Genomic DNA, 16,682 nt, shown 5'->3' on the forward strand with positions numbered 1-16,682 from the left:
AATAGTAAAATTAGTCATATGTCAGATTTAAAAAAATTAAAAACAGAATTCGAAAACCCCATAACATTACAATGCAGTTTCTCCTTAATGTTGCGGCAATAATGTACCAAGTAACAAAATCAAAAAGACAACTACAACAACCGTGTATTTTATCCCCTTCTTTGATGGATTCAACACTTACACCATGATCTCCAAGCCTCGATGGAGTGCACAATTCCTCAGTCGAACTTTCAGCACCTAATTTCTTGTATTAATTTCGAAATGATTATCCTTCCATGTTCATAAAAAAAATCGATCTAACCAACAGACATAATTGTATCAAGTATTTAATAAAATGTTCAAAAGATAAAATGTTAATCTCTCAAGTATCAGAGGTTTTGTAGGCACTTTGGCGACCCGTACAGAAATACTCAGGAACAACATAATAAGTTGCATTTAATAGTGCCTGCAGGCTGCAATGACTTACCTCTTAATAACTGGGTTTATAGTAGCTCATTTGCTGCTGCAATTTTTATCTCATCTGATTAGTAAGGTATTCGAGGCTTGGAGCTGGTGTTTCTACTTTCTAGAACGGAAAGATGGAAACTCAGGCCATCTCTGACTGCAGAAATCCGAATAATGCTCTAAATTCAAGCCGATACATCTTTCTGTTCCAAGTTGGTCCAAATTTATGTATAAATATTTTATTTTTCCAACAATTTGTACATTAATATTTCAATCTTTTTGACAATATATACAAAAGTTAAAAGTGTAAACGTTAAAAAGATCTAGACTGGTGAAGCACAAACTTTTTTCATGGTTGTCTAAAACTAAACGATTTGTTTTCTTCCTATAAACGAAATTTTTACATCATTCAGAAGATGGGTATAGCCATGTACGAAATTTATAAACAGATAGAGATTAGTTTTGTACTCTGGTTTTAACATACCACGCCATAATTCTAACTCGACGATATAAACATAACTAGTTCACAGAGCAGGAAAGAACCTGCCTAAAGTCCAACCAAGTAGCAAACCAGCACCAGCAAGACTCAAGCCTAAAGCAAAACTGACAATAGATCTTCTTAGCTTGTAATTTGGTATCCCACCCCTCTTTGTAGCCTTTCTTCGAGCCTTCTTCCCTTTCCTGTCATCCCCTGAGACTGCTAATAAACCTGGTAATTTAGCACTCATTGACTCATCATAGTTATTTTTAGGCTGGAGGCCCTCGACGTTGTTGCTTGTATGCAGGAGGCTTTCATCAATGTTGGTTTGATGCTGGAGGCAAAGGGTCTCTATCTGCAGCATCTGGAGCCACTGCCTGTAAGCAAAGAGGTGTGAAGCCTGCATGAAAAAGTGCTTGACTATGTGCTCCTTCTCATCATAAGCTTGCCGTGCTGCTTTTTCAGCCTCCCTTGCTCGTGTTTGAGAGTGACAAAGTGCCTCTAGTAACTGAGTTTTAGTAAGATCACTGTCAAGCCTCTGTAGTGCTTCAGACTCCTCTTCTTCAGTTGCAGAACTATCATTTCTGCTGATAAAACAAAAACGGGGGCTGCGCATATAAGTGCAAGGAAGAAATTATACTGGAATATAGATACACTTGTCTGAGAAGTTATTGAAACTTTTCAATGATGAATATTTTATATTTTTGGTATATGAACTATGACTAAGATCGGATATTGAGATTCTCCATCAACTCTTTCATCATATTTTTCTCTCAACTCTCTTTGTAAAGCTCGCTTAATATCTCCAGCTATCACCCATATATGCAAGGTAACTTTTCTCCTTAATACAAATTAATCTTATCTTAAAACGAAAAGGGATACAGAGTCATAAGGGGAAGATGGTAATACCTTATTAGCTTGTCTGAACTACTAGGAAAGCACTGCACATCACCCATCATGTGTTGTGTATCCAACATGCTTACTGAATTGGGTATTTCTGATGTTTTCTCGTCCAGATCAGTTTCTTTCTCAACCTTTTTACCTAATGAAGCAAAAATTATGGTTTGATCAAAACTCTGTGTGCATTCAGATGGCCCAGTCCAATGCTTGCTCTGAGGTTGTGGAAGATCACAGTTCTCAAATTGGTCCAGTTTTTTGCAAGAAACTAAAGAAGTCAAATCATTTTTATCAGCAGTACGCCACCAGGGTTCATTCTTCTCAACTTCAATCCAATGAGACTCAAGTTCAGAGGAAATCTTCTCAGATTTTTCATGAACCGAGGACTTGTAAGAATCCAAGTCTTTCCAATTTTCATCTACACACCAGGACTCCTCCAATTCCTTGTTAGGCACTCTACACAGGTCGTCTTCAGTCACAACATTAGGTTTCTCCATTTTATCGTTCTGGTTATTTTTCATAAAATCCAGAAAAGCCTTATCCGGACTATCAGCTAGCTTACCATCTTTGCCTTCCAAATACTTTTGAATATTGCCTTCCTCGTCAAGTCGCTTTTCCTCACTGATTGTCACATTCTTATTTGGTAATACAGCACCATAAACTCCACATTCTGCCCCTAAGGCATTTGAGTCTTCTATGTTACCATTGTGTGAATGTCTAACAGTTGGTTCTAGGGTTAACCACCATCTTTTATCAGACTGAGGTTCTGCTTTTGAGCATGTCTGGTCACCAGGCACGAAGCCTGGGACATGATGATCTAAACCCTTTGCTGCACCTAATTTTGATGATGTAGATGGGATATGAGATAATTCGGGAGATCTGCGAGCATCATCTTGGTTGGACCAATTATTTGCAGCACGCTGTGAAATTTTCCTTGCTTTTTCTGCATCCATATCCTTCTACACTCTGGAATGTAACAAACTGTTTAGGAAACACTACCTGACTACCAGTAGTATGTTAACGAAAATAGCTAAAGGTATCCCATACTAATTTTCTGTCACGTGTTCAAGAATTAAAGAAGCGGCCCATGAAAATTTACCCCGACATTCAGTATAAATTATATCTGATACATAACAAATCATTGTTCATGTAATTGTCTAATTGCTCTGAGCTGTACACACTCAAAACAAGTCAACGTGTTCAGATGAATAAGCCAGCTATATTAGTTGATAAAACTAACTCATGCATGAGCCTCAAGTTATCCGACACATTAAAGATAGGAAAACCAGAAGAACCTGTCACTCTTTTATATTAAAATGCCTAAATCACTTCCCTGCCATACCATTTCAGTGAAAATAAACGACTAAAAGAATTCATCAATTATCACAGAAACTCATCAAATTCATGTCACAAGTAGTAACTTACATGAAAGCTAAACAATCAGTAAACATTAATGGACCAACAAGAACACCCAATTACTAGCAATCAAAAATATACACCTACTAAACATACAAATCAATTAGCACCTAAACATAACATACATCAAGGCTCACAGTATCTCGCGATGTCTGCAAAGATTACATCAACTACCAACAAACTGATAATCTCGAATGACAAACCAGTTTACCCAATAACTGAAATCTCACAAGTTCATATTAAAAACTACTATAATAAATATGCAAAAACAAGATCCACTGGTCAAAATATTCATTTTGCAGTACAGTATATGCATAATGATAAACAGTAACTACTAACTACACAAGATTCCAAACCAAAAAGTTAAGCATCAGCTACCAATAACAAAAGCAATAATTTTCCCACAAACAAATTAAAAAACCCACCAACAAAATAATCATACTAAAAAATTACACCCAAGCAAATGCAAAAACACACATACACAATCAAGAACAAGATAAACGACTTAAAGTTTACAGTAAATTTCATACCTTTCCGATAGAAAATCGAAATGGGTACTGAAATCAATCAAAAACAAGCAAATCCATGCGTTCTTGAAGATCAAAATGGAGTCTTTACATACAGAAATGCCAAGTCTTTGTTTAGAATATTAGTGTGTGCACTATGTGTAATTGCTTAATGGAGAATAAAAAAGTCTATATTTTGATAGCTTATAGATAAAGATATGAATATGTACACGATACAATCTATATAAGCAAGAGAGAAAGAGAGAGATTTTTGGTGAGGTGGTCAATTCAATTGTAAGTGAAGATGATGTAAAAAGGCTTCAGCTTTTGTGTTATTTTCATCAGCTATCTCGTTTTGAAGCTAGCCCAACTTAAAATTATCATGGTGATTTATATTATAATGAAATTATAATTTATTTAAATATAATGGAAAAATTACTATTTTTTCTTTTTATGATTTTTTTTTATTTTTGAATCCCCACGAAAAAGGTCAGCAAGTTAAATTTGAATGATAAATTTATTTTTAATTTTACAAATATACTAAAAATATATATAAATTGTTCGGAAAAATATATTCTACCAACTTCTAAGTTTAAGTTAGTTCTAATATATTATTATTTTTAAATTAACTTCTAATTTATTAAATAAATATATTTTTCTAATTGAATCGAAACTAACTCACGGCCAAAAATGATTCAGAACCGCTACAAGTCCTGCTTAAGAAAATAAAACATTATCATTTATGTTTCTATATCAACTTATATTGGGCTTTGATGTTTATCCTGTTTTTGGATTGTTTGTTTGCGTGTGTTCTTTGATTGTTTTAGTTCTCAGTGGAGAGCTAAAAAAATAGTAGTGCACTATGTGATATGCTTATTTATTCGATAGTTTTATATTAGAAGAGATATAAAAGAAGGGAGTTTTTTTGAAGTAGAAAAATGAGCTGAGAAATAAATGTAAACAAATATCTTAAAATCATGATTCTAATAATTGTTTCATATCTGACACAAAATTAAGCACGCATATGAAAAATTATTTATAAATATATAATATATGAAATAATTATGTGATGGTCAAGATTTTCAAATTTAGAATTCAAACTTTTTAAAAAATATTAAAGTTCATAAAAAATAAAAACTGGAATTTTAATAATTTTTTCATATCAATTTTTTGAGAAAATGCTAAAGAAAGTTGTTGAACTAACAAAGGAGGAGTAGCCATCAAGTTTGAGTACACTCTGATGCGCAGCAAGGTGGTCCTTTAACAACCATACCGACTGATGTGATGGTACATGTACAATAATACTGCAATACGATTAAGGTATTGCCATGATTTTTTTAGTACTCCCTCCGTCCCTATTTATCTGTCCACTTTGGAAGTAAAAATTTGTCTCTATTTATCTGTCCATTTATACTTTCAAAACTAATTTAATGATAGTTTTTCAAATATATTAAAAAAAGACGGAGGGTGTAGTTAATTTTCCAATACTAAAGTACACCGCCTTGAGCAAATTCGGTCTTAGCGCTAAATCATCTTCGCAACAAGAAAACGACGTGTTATCTTTTAGTGACAAATGCCTTCTTGTCATCTGGAAGGCCGTATTTCAATTACAGCTCGACGATTTACATCTCCGGCAACTATTTACACACATGGCTAATGGCTTGTTTCTCATTCATTTTCGTGTAACTTTATCGGTTTTTCCGATGTGTGTACAAATGCATACAATAAGTACGAATTCTCGTAAAATTGTTTGTTTTGATTCATGCAATTAGTGTGAATATAAGGAGTCATTAACATTTATTACTGATCCACCAATCAAAACCTAGTACTATTAGTTAACGAGTATTGTGTGTCATGGGCACACCATTGAAAATTCGTAACTAATTTTATTTCGAAATGTTATTTTCATTTTTGTGCATTTCAAAAATAATAATTTATAATAATATAAAATAATATCACACTTACTAATTTCTTTCACAATCTCTATACTAAAATAATATAAAACATAATAAATTCATTATTTTCATCCACGGTCTTAATCTATTATTGAATATAAATCAGTCTTTATCACTTTACTAACTTTTCAGCTAACTTTATTTAAAAAAATTGTATTTTCCTTGATTTTAGTGTTCACACTCAATATATAATTCAACGGGAATAGAAGGAATCTTAATTAATTTGAACAATTGATTAACATAATTTTAGAAATTGGGAATCAGAACCAACGAACCAATTAACTTGTTGATTCATGATTTATGAAAGGTCTATCGCAGATTTTTTTCGATAAATTGAAGTTTTTTAGTCGAATAAAATTGTAATACGTAAATTAGTAAAATAATTTTAAAAATTAATTATAAATTTTTCAATAAATCAAAAAAATTTAGATGTAAATATTAATCACCGGATTTTCTTTGTCCAAATATATTAAATGTAATTTTTTTTTCATTTTAAATATAGTTAGCCGAGAGGGTCACTTTGGTCGCTAGAATATCCAACCAAGTTCAAACTAAAACATCAATCAATATACTTATATAAAGGAGAAGCGAGGGGCGTGTAGGTGGCGCCTCTCACATCGCTCCGTTCTATTTTTCTAATTTTCTGGATTTTTTGCGAGGGGCGTGTAGGTGGCGCCTCTCACATCGCTCCGTTCTATTTTTCTAATTTTCTGGATTTTTTGGATGAAAAATATCAAAAATTAGAATTACCTTTTATAGTTTCGGATATATTAGAAGTAAGTTTCAGAATCTGATTTTGTTTTAGATTATTTATGGAATATAGTAACTTGTAGGTTTTAATCTGGTTTTAATCTAGATTTTGTTTCGGATATATTAGAAGCAAGTTTCAGAATCTGATTTTATTTAAGATTATTTATGAAATATAGTAGTAGCTTTGAAAGTTTTAATCTGCTTTTGTTTCTACATAAAGGAGAAGCGAGGGGCGTGTAGATGGCGCCTCTCACATCGTTCCGTTTTATTTTTCTAATTTTTTAATTTTCTAGAATTTTCGGATGAAAAATATCAAAAATTAGAACTACCGTTTTTAGTTTTGGATATATTAGAAGCAAGTTTCAGAATTTGATTTTGTTTCAGATTATTTATGGAATATAGCAGCTTGAAATTTTTAATTTGATTTTGTTTCGAAAAATATCAAAAATTAGAAATACCTCTTTTAGTTTCGGATATATTAGAAGCAAGTTTCAGAATCTGCTTTTGTTTCTGATTTTTTATGGAATATAACAGCTTGAAAATTTTAATCTGATTTTGTTTCATATTATTTAATCATGGGAAATAGTAGCACACAAGTCTCTCTGCACCTATAAATACCCCTATAGGTTGTAGGGTTTTGGATCATCTAAACACAACTTACTCCCTCTCAATACCACAACCATACCTCTTTCGGTGGTGCCGTTCTTCTGCAACGATAATTGAAGGCTGTTTATATGATTTTAAAAAAAAATAAAGGTTGTTGCAAGCAAAGGTAGTTATAGATGATAAGTGGTATTTATACACACTTATAGGCCTTCATTTCCGCTTAAATTGGTTGGTTGTACTTAAGTGTTTAGTGTCTTTTGATGTGTTTTTATTGTTTTTCTGTGCAGGTCACGAGTTGAGGTGATGAAGTGATTTTCTATCATTTTAGGTTGGTTTTTGGTGCATTATTTGCAAGAATAGAGAATTGTGGATTCATCACGACTTGGGATTTTGTGGGTACATCTTCTACAAACCCTCACGAGAGCACACTCGTCCACTAGAGCTATCTAGGGGTTTAAAGGGCTTGTTGCATATGCTAAATGCAACCGTGATCACCTACGGAAGTGGTACTAGAAGCGAGGAAGGACATACACGCGAGAACGAGCGAGAAACGAAGAAACAGGGCCAACAGTGCAGACAGTAGCGCGCCCGCGCTACTTGTTAGCGCGCCCGCGCTACAGACTGCAACCACTAGCGCGTCTGCGCTAAGTTAGCGCGGCCGCGCCCAGCAGAACTTCCCCGGGCCGATTTTTACAGCTTTTTAGTGGATTTTCGCAGCGGTCGAGGCCCGTGTGACTTGGTCAATGTATTTTTTATTTCTCGTGTGTAAAACCCTAGCCGTATAGAAGTAGTTTTAGTATCGTAGAAAATCGTATTATCAGTTTTCTCTTGTAATCGAAGTACATTATCAGTTTTGTATTGGATCGTTCTTCGCGAGGAAGTGACAGTTTCGAGCGAGATCGTGAACATCAAATCTGTAACGTTGTGTTCTTTATTATTAATTCAAGCATTTTTATTCCATTTAATTCTTGTCTTTATTCTATCATGTTTTCATTAGAACCCATGATGTCGATTAGTTCGATTATGAACTAACCGCCTTCATGGGATTCTAATGGATTTATCGATGTAATCTAGTATCGAATATTAATTACTTGATCTTGCGACGTACGTTGATTTCTTTGCATGAGCCGTGCTTATTCTTCTTAGGAGAGTAGCTAACTTCTAAGTTGTTTGTTAATTCTTTCTGAAGCGAGAGTGGATGATTGAATTTAGAACTATGCCATGTAACATAGGATTATGTGAATGAAACATAATTTGTGGTAGACTTGAACTATTTTTATCACCCTGTGTAATCACGATAGATGACTTGTTATTTAAACCTCTCTGCTTACACTACCGCTATAGAGATATAGGGTCTGAGCTTTGTTGGTGTCCATGAGATTTCTGTCTTAATTGCGGATTTTGATTGGTATGATATGTGTGCAACGAGAGTTGGCATGTATTACTTTCGTGTTGTCTGATTAGGATCAACAGTCGCATGTTAATCAGTAATTTCAATTCTAGATGAATTCGATAATGAAGTTAGAATCCCATGTGTTTTCCTATTCTGAATTTGATTAGTAATTTTAGTTATTAGTATAAAAGAAACCAATCCTTGTTAATTGTCTTAGCAGTGATAATTGATCATACATTGTTGCATAGGTGCGTATTCTTAATTCACCAGTCTCTGTGGGAACGAACAAATATATTACTTATGATCACGTGCGCTTGCGTGTAGATTTCACCGAACAAGTTTTTGGCGCCGCTGCCGGGGACTCGGTGTTAATTAATTAGTTTATGTACTTGTCATCAGTGTGCATTAAAATTCACTGACTAGGATTCTATTCTCTTCTCACTTTTCTTCTTTTCTTTATTTCAGGTACTTGGATCGCGTTTATGCAAACACGTTCTCAGACCCGTAAGAAAGCAATTGATTCATCTTCTACTTCTTCTTCTGATTCTGAAACAATGACAGAACCTGAAGCACAACCAGACAGTAAGGCATTGAAGGATTTCTCTATGCCAAAGATCGATGATATCCAATCAAGCATTGTCAGGCCTGCAATCGCAGCCAAAGCCTTTGAAATCAAACCAGGAACTATTCAAATGGTCCAAAACTCGGTACAGTATGGGGGTTCTCCTACTGAAGACCCTAATATGCATATACGGAATTTTATAGAGATCTGTGACACTTTCAAATTTAATGACGTCTCTGATGAGGCTGTGAAGCTAAGACTTTTCCCATTTTCACTGAAGGATAAGGCCAAGGGATGGTTACATTCTTTACCATCTGGTTCGATTACTACATGGGAAGATCTAGCTCAGAAATTTCTCACTAAATTCTTCCCCATGGCAAAGACTGCTGCGCTACGAAATGCTCTATCTCAGTTCTCTCAACAATCAGGAGAAACATTCTGTGAAGCCTGGGAGAGGTATAAAGAGATGCTAAGAAAGTGTCCCCACCATGGTATGCCGGATTGGATGCAAATAAACAGTTTCTACAATGGTCTTGGACCTCAATCCAGACCTATGCTTGATGCTGCTTCTAGAGGTGCGCTATGGGCTAAGAGTTATGAAGAAGCTTATGATCTTATTGAAATGATGGCGGCTAATGAATATCAGAACCCTACTCAAAGACTTACTCAAGGGAAAGTAGCCGGAATTCTTGATCTTGACACGTCTATAGCTATAGCAGCTCAACTTAAAGCTCTCACGATGAAAGTCGATTCTCTGGCTCACCAAGGAATTCAACAGCCAATCATTATTTGCGAATTATGTGCTGGTACTCATGCTACTGATCAGTGTGCCATTTCTAGTGAATCAGCACAATTTGTGAGCAACTTTCAGAGAGGTCAACAGCCTGCTCCTGCTACTTATCATCCTAACAACCGAAATCATCCTAATTTCAGCTGGAGTAATAACCAGGGGTATAACCAACCTCAACAAGGATTTCAACAAGGACCTAAACAGTACAGTCAGGCTGGGATTTCACAACAGTATGCACCTAAACAACCATATCACCCGCCGGGATTTCAGAATCATGGGCAATCAGCTAACGAAAGGTCTGACATGGAAGAACTAAGGCTCATGTACAAGAGTCAGGCAGTAACTTTAAAAGCTTTGGAGACACAAGTCGGTCAGTTAGCTAATGCTTTACTGAACAGACCACAGGGGAATCTCCCTAGTGATACAGAGGTACCAGGTAAGAGGGACCCTAAAGAGCAAGTCCAATCCATTACGCTGAGATCTGGAAAAACTACAACAGGGCCTGCCTCAACATTAGTACAAGATCAGGGTGATGAACCGCAAGAAATTCCAGCAGAACTTCCTTCAAACACAATTGGAATCAACTCTACTGTTGAAAAAGATAAGGCTATCCCTACAGCTGCTCCGGTGTCAAAACCATTATACCCACCACCTCCATTTCCTAGGAGGTTAAAAAAACAGCAGCTGGATAAGCAATTTGGTAAATTCCTTGAAGTGTTCAAAAAGCTTCACATCAACATCCCGTTTGCTGAAGCACTCGAGCAAATGCCTAGCTATGCCAAGTTTATGAAGGGTATTCTTTCAAAAAAGCTAAGGCTCGAGGAGTTAGAGACAGTGGCTTTAACGGAGGAATGTAGTGCTGTGCTTCAACAGAAATTACCACCTAAGCTTAAAGATCCGGGAAGTTTCACTATCCCTTGCACTATTGGGAAGTTCTCTTTTGATAAGTGTCTGTGCGACTTGGGAGCTAGCATCAATCTGATGCCCTTATCTATCTTCACACAACTTGGCCTACCCGAGCTCAAGCCGACAAACATGTCTTTACAGCTGGCTGATCGTTCGATCACATATCCGAGGGGTATAATTGAAGATGTGCTAGTCAAGGTTGATCAATTAATATTTCCAGCTGACTTCGTGATTCTTGACTTTGAAGAAGACAAAAGGATTCCTATCATCTTGGGTAGACCCTTCTTAGCCACCGGGCAAACATTGATCGATGTCCAAAAAGGGGAACTTACAATGAGAATACAAGATCAGACGGTCACGTTCAACGTATTCAATGCAATGAAATTACCAACCGATGAGGAATCTTGTTTCAGTATGGATGTACTTGATACTACGGCAGAAGCTAATAGCCAAAGGGTTTTACAGGATGATGTATTGGAAGCAATCCTTACCAATGATGAGAAATGGGACAGTGAAGAAGAATTGGAAGAAATCCATCATCTTAACTCATCACCTTGGAGAAGGAATTTTGAACCACCTGTCGAATCTCTTGGCTTAGAAGAATTAAAGGAAGATCACAAACCACTACAACCATCAGTGATCGAAGCACCTAAATTTGAACTTAAACCGTTACCGGATCACTTGAGGTATGCTTTTCTTGGTGAACGTTCTACTCTTCCTGTTATTATTGCAGCTGACTTGTCAGGTGAGGAAGAGGAAAAACTTTTGAGGGTGCTAAGGGAATTCAAAACAGCAATTGGGTGGACTATAGCTGATATCAAGGGAATCAGTCCATCATTTTGTCAGCACAAAATTCTTATTGAAGAAGGAAGCAAACCTTCAGTGGAACAACAAAGAAGGTTAAATCCTATCATGAAGGAGGTTGTAAAGAAAGAGATTCTTAAATGGCTCGATGCAGGTATCATATATCCAATTTCTGACAGCTCATGGGTGAGCCCAGTACAATGCGTGCCTAAGAAAGGAGGAATGACAGTAGTAGCCAACGAAAAAGGGGAACTCATCTCAACTAGAACTGTCACGGGTTGGAGGATTTGCATGGACTACAGAAAGCTGAATAAAGCTACAAGAAAAGATCACTTCCCTCTGCCTTTTATTGATCAGATGCTTGACAGGTTGGCTGGCCATGATTTCTATTGTCTGTTAGATGGGTATTCTGGCTATAATCAGATTGCTATTTCTCCGGAAGATCAAGAAAAGACAACCTTTACATGCCCTTATGGTACTTTCGCATTCCGAAGAGTACCTTTTGGTTTATGTGGTGCACCAGCCACTTTTCAAAGGTGCATGATGGCAATATTCTCAGAGATGATCGGCATCAATGTGGAGGTATTCATGGACGACTTTTCTGTATTTGGAACATCTTATGACGAATGCCTCACAAATCTTAGAATGGTTCTTAAGCGCTGTGTGGAAACTAATCTGATTCTCAATTGGGAAAAATGTCATTTCATGGTGCAAGAAGGAATCATATTGGGGCATAAGGTATCTGCCAAGGGACTAGAAGTCGATAAAGCGAAGGTGGAAACAATTAAAAATCTTCCTCCACCACTTTCAGTCAAAGGCATCCGAAGCTTCCTTGGTCATGCAGGTTTCTATCGGAGGTTCATCAAGGATTTCTCGAAAATTTCTAAACCTCTTTGCAATCTGTTAGAGAAAGACATTCCATTCAAATTTGATGAGGAGTGCTTGGAAGCATTTGAAATCTTGAAAAAGAAGTTGACATCAGCACCTATCATCACTGCACCTGATTGGAGTAAACCATTCGAATTAATGTGTGATGCCAGTGATTATGCTGTAGGAGCTGTACTGGGCCAGCGAACAAGCAATGTGTTTCATGTTATCTACTATGCCAGCAAAACATTAAATGATGCACAATTGAACTACACTACTACTGAAAAAGAACTTCTAGCTATTGTCTTTAGCTTTGAGAAGTTCAGGTCTTACCTTCTTGGAACAAAGGTAGTGGTATATACTGATCATGCAGCCATTCGATATCTCATCTCAAAGAAGGATTCTAAACCAAGACTAATTCGCTGGGTTTTATTGCTCCAAGAATTTGATGTGGAAATTAAAGATCGAAAGGGCACAGAAAATCAGGTAGCGGATCATTTATCCAGACTAGAAGATCACAGCAAACAAACTACCGACAACACTCTAATCAATGAATTCTTCCCAGACGAACAGTTGTTTGGAGTTGAGGCAGAAGAGCCATGGTTTGCTGACATTGTAAATTATCTGGTGAGTAAGGTCATTCCTCCAGAATTCTCTTATGCTCAACGCAAGAAATTCCTTCACGATGTGAAATGGTATATTTGGGATGAACCCTTTCTGTTTAAACAAGGAGTCGATCAGATTCTCAGACGGTGTATTCCTAATAATGAAGTTGAGGGAGTTTTGCGCGAGTGCCATTCCACTGGTTATGGGGGCCATTATAGCGGAGAGAAGACAGCAAAGAGGGTACTTCAAGCAGGTTTTTACTGGCCAACTCTGTTTAAAGATGCTCATCAATTTGTGTTGGGTTGCGATCGATGTCAACGTACAGGTAATATTTCTAGGAGGAATGAAATGCCTCTTAAAATGCTTTTGGAAGTCGAAATATTTGATGTTTGGGGTATTGACTTTATGAGACCGTTCGTTTCGTCTTGCAACAACCAGTATATTCTATTAGCAGTTGATTACGTGTCTAAATGGGTGGAGGTAAAAGCCTTACCTACAAATGATGCTAAGGTGGTCTTGCAATTTCTACAAAAACAAATCTTTACCCGTTTCGGAGTCCCTAGAGTCATTATCAGTGATGAAGGCTCTCATTTCTGCAATCGGAAATTCACAACCTTGATGACGAGGTATAATATCAATCATCGGGTTGCTACTGCTTATCATCCTCAAACGAATGGTCAAGCTGAAGTGTCTAACAGAGAGATTAAACGCATATTAGAGAAGGTGGTTAACCCTTCTAGGAAAGACTGGTCCTTGCGATTAGACGAGGCTGCTTGGGCTTATCGAACAGCTTACAAAACACCATTGGGTACTTCTCCATTTCAGTTAGTGTTTGGGAAAGCTTGTCACTTACCAGTAGAATTGGAACATAAAGCTTATTGGGCACTAAAGAAGTTGAATTTCGACTTACAATTAGCTGGAGAGAAACGCATGATTCAACTCAATGAGTTGGAGGAGTTCCGCCTCCGTGCTTATGAAAATAACAAACTCTACAAAGAAAAGGTGAAAAGATTGCATGATCAGCGGTTGATACAAAAATCTTTTGTAGTAGGTCAATTGGTTCTATTGTATAACTCTCGGTTGAAGCTGTTTCCAGGGAAACTCAAGTCACGCTGGTCAGGGCCATTTACGGTCAAGACTGTATTTCCCCACGGTGCAGTAGAAATCTATGCCAAATCACCGGATGAATCATTTAAGGTTAATGGTCAACGGTTGAAACCTTACTTTGGCGGAAATGTGAATCGTGAGGTACAAACCACGATTCTTCAGTCGGAATCGGATTAATTCTGGACTTCACGTCGAGCTAACGACGTTAAACAAGCGCTTCGTGGGAGGCAACCCACGCATTGGAACCACATTGTACCTTTGTAAACCTCAAAAACACAAAAAACGAGAAAAAACAGCCTTGGATGTCAGACACTAGCGCGCCCGCGCTAGTGTACAGCGCGCCCGCGCTAAAGTGTACAGCGCGCCCGCGCTACACTTAGCGCGGCCGCGCTACTGACTGTCCTGGAGCTCGAAAATTCTCACAAAAATATTTTTTTTTCGTTTTTAAAAGCCCACAATCCTAATTTTGCATGCCTAGCCCGAAATACATCTTATTAAACCCTAACTCAGCTCTCCAATCCTTATATAAACACAAAACCCATCTCCAAATCCCATTATAATTCTTTAAACACTAATATATATACACATCCATACACACAACCTTCATCCAATCTCTCAAACCCACTACACACAAACCTCTTGCAACTCTAAATCTCTACCAATGGCACCCAAAAGAGCCCGAAGATCACAAGGAACAAGCACCCAAGCCCCTACATCTAGCGATTCTTCCTCGATGGGTGAGGTTGAGTTTACTTCCGATGGAGCACGAACCGAGTTTCAACGGCTTATGAATAAGTCGTTAGTCAAGGAGAGGGGATTCTTACCCACGGCGGAAGATGGTGAGCTTTTGAACATGGTTCAAGAGCGGGGTTGGGAGTCTTTTTGCGAGGCTCCGGAGGCGGTTCCCTTGGCTATTATTCGAGAGTTTTATGCTAATGCCAAGGAGAATCGCGATGGATTCACGGTGGTGCGGGGAATCCGAGTTGATTATAGTGCGGAGGCGATCCGTAGAGTGATTGGGGGGCGTGCCAAGCGCCGTAATGAAGAAGATTGGGTTGTTGAGAGGATTGGGCGTGCCAAACGCCGGTTTGATGATGATCCGATTGATCTTGAGCGGTTGGTGTATGACATGTGTGTACCGGACACGCATTGGAAGATGACTGCACCTCCTTTGCCGGCACATGTTTCTTTTCCTGCAGCCGCTTTGAACCGGTATGCGAAGGCATGGAATGCCTTCATCTGTGCTAATATCATGCCATCTTCTCATGGGCATGAGGTGACAGTGGATAGAGCGATTCTGCTCTTTGGGATTGTCTCAGGCAAGTATATTGATCTGGGACATGTTATTCATCAGGGGATGCTGAGGTTCTTACGGGGAGGAACCACTGGTGCCATTCCATATGGCACAATTGTTACGAAGCTCTGTCGATCAAGCGGTGTTCGTTGGCCAGCCAACGAGCAACTACAGTTGCCGGGAACACCTATTGATCATTCGGCGATCAGTCGGATGACGGAGTGGGATGGAGGAGTTCCCCACCCTCGAGGCCTCGGGTACATATATGATGAGGTGCCAGGGGGACGTCCAGCATTTGTGAGGAGGGAGCAGCCTAGAGCTTCTGGAGCTGGTACTTCACAGACGGAGAGGAGCTCCGAACCGATGGGAGATGCTCATTATCGCCGCCTAGCGAGACGGATGGATACCATGCATGACATCCACCAGAGGTTCGCTTTTGACTTGACACAGGCTCTAGGTAGTGCTTTCCAGGCACAGGGGGTCACAGTTCAGTGGCCAGTATTCGGAGCAGGGATGCAGTATCCTCCACCTGATTCACCTCCAGCAGAGGAGGGGGAGGACTCGGACTCCGAGTAGGTATGTGGGTGCTCTAGCCTTTTTATCACTTTCAATGGGGACATTGAAAATTTTAAGTTTGGGGGTGGTAATCTAAGGAAGAGCATATTATTATGTAGTTTATTATTGCATGTGTTAGTTAGTTCATGTAGTTCACACATTTTTTTTTTCATGTAGTTCACACGTTTTTTTATTTTGCTTTGATTATTTCTCACATTTTTTTTTTTCTCATTTTTTTTATTTTACATGTTTAGTAGTAATTGTCGTAGTTAGTATCACGAGCATTTGCATGAATTATGAAGTTAAGCCAAGTTAATTGCCTATGATGAGTTATGTGCGTAGTTCTTGATTAGTAATTTCAATTGCAATGCTAGGTTAGTACTTGGAAATTGCTTGTGTTGGAAATTGTACTTCACATATGTTCTTGAGATAGGATTTAGACGAAATTCCATGAATTCTAGGATTGAGTTGGACACCCTTCAGCTTAGGTCTGTAAATCTTAAGTTTGGGGGAACTGAGGAGTAGAGATACCTTTCTAAAAGAAAAAAAAAAAAAATAGAAAAAAGAAAAAAAAAAGAGTAGTAATAAATTCACTAGAAAAATAAGTGGTATAATTAACTAGGTTGAGCTCATTAGTACTCGAGTAATTAAGTCTGAGGGGACTTTGTGCCTAACAACCTAAAGCCCTTCGTGGTTTGGGATTGTTGACCCAACACTCGCTACATGGGTACTAGTGCATAAATCTT

General features: G+C 37.8%; 1 protein-coding gene and 1 non-coding gene across 4 annotated transcripts; both read right to left on the minus strand.

The window, feature by feature from the left end:
* Positions 1 to 770: 770 nt before the first annotated feature.
* LOC108210558 (uncharacterized) lies at positions 771 to 4,128 on the minus strand. Of its 3 annotated transcripts, none has more exons than XM_017381894.2 (3): positions 3,766 to 4,128; positions 1,832 to 2,785; positions 771 to 1,509 (listed from the first exon to the last, which is right to left on the minus strand). In XM_017381894.2, the coding sequence occupies exons 2-3, from the start codon at positions 2,770 to 2,772 to the stop codon at positions 969 to 971; spliced, it is 1,482 nt and encodes a 493-aa protein (XP_017237383.1). In that variant the 5' UTR covers positions 2,773 to 2,785; positions 3,766 to 4,128; the 3' UTR covers positions 771 to 968. The 3 variants fall into 3 exon arrangements, with proteins under 3 accessions (XP_017237383.1, XP_017237384.1, XP_063946692.1); XM_017381895.2 differs by having other exon boundaries at positions 771 to 1,506; positions 3,766 to 4,093; XM_064090622.1 differs by lacking the exon at positions 3,766 to 4,128 and adding an exon at positions 3,361 to 3,722.
* A 5,267-nt stretch (positions 4,129 to 9,395) lies between these two features.
* Positions 9,396 to 9,502, minus strand: LOC135151812 (small nucleolar RNA R71). Its single transcript, XR_010290727.1, has one exon. It is a non-coding gene; the product is annotated as a small nucleolar RNA R71 (small nucleolar RNA).
* Between the last annotated feature and the right edge of the window lie 7,180 nt (positions 9,503 to 16,682).

Source organism: Daucus carota, chromosome 3 (genome assembly GCF_001625215.2).
Source record: "Daucus carota subsp. sativus chromosome 3, DH1 v3.0, whole genome shotgun sequence".
NCBI lineage: Eukaryota > Viridiplantae > Streptophyta > Magnoliopsida > Apiales > Apiaceae > Daucus > Daucus carota.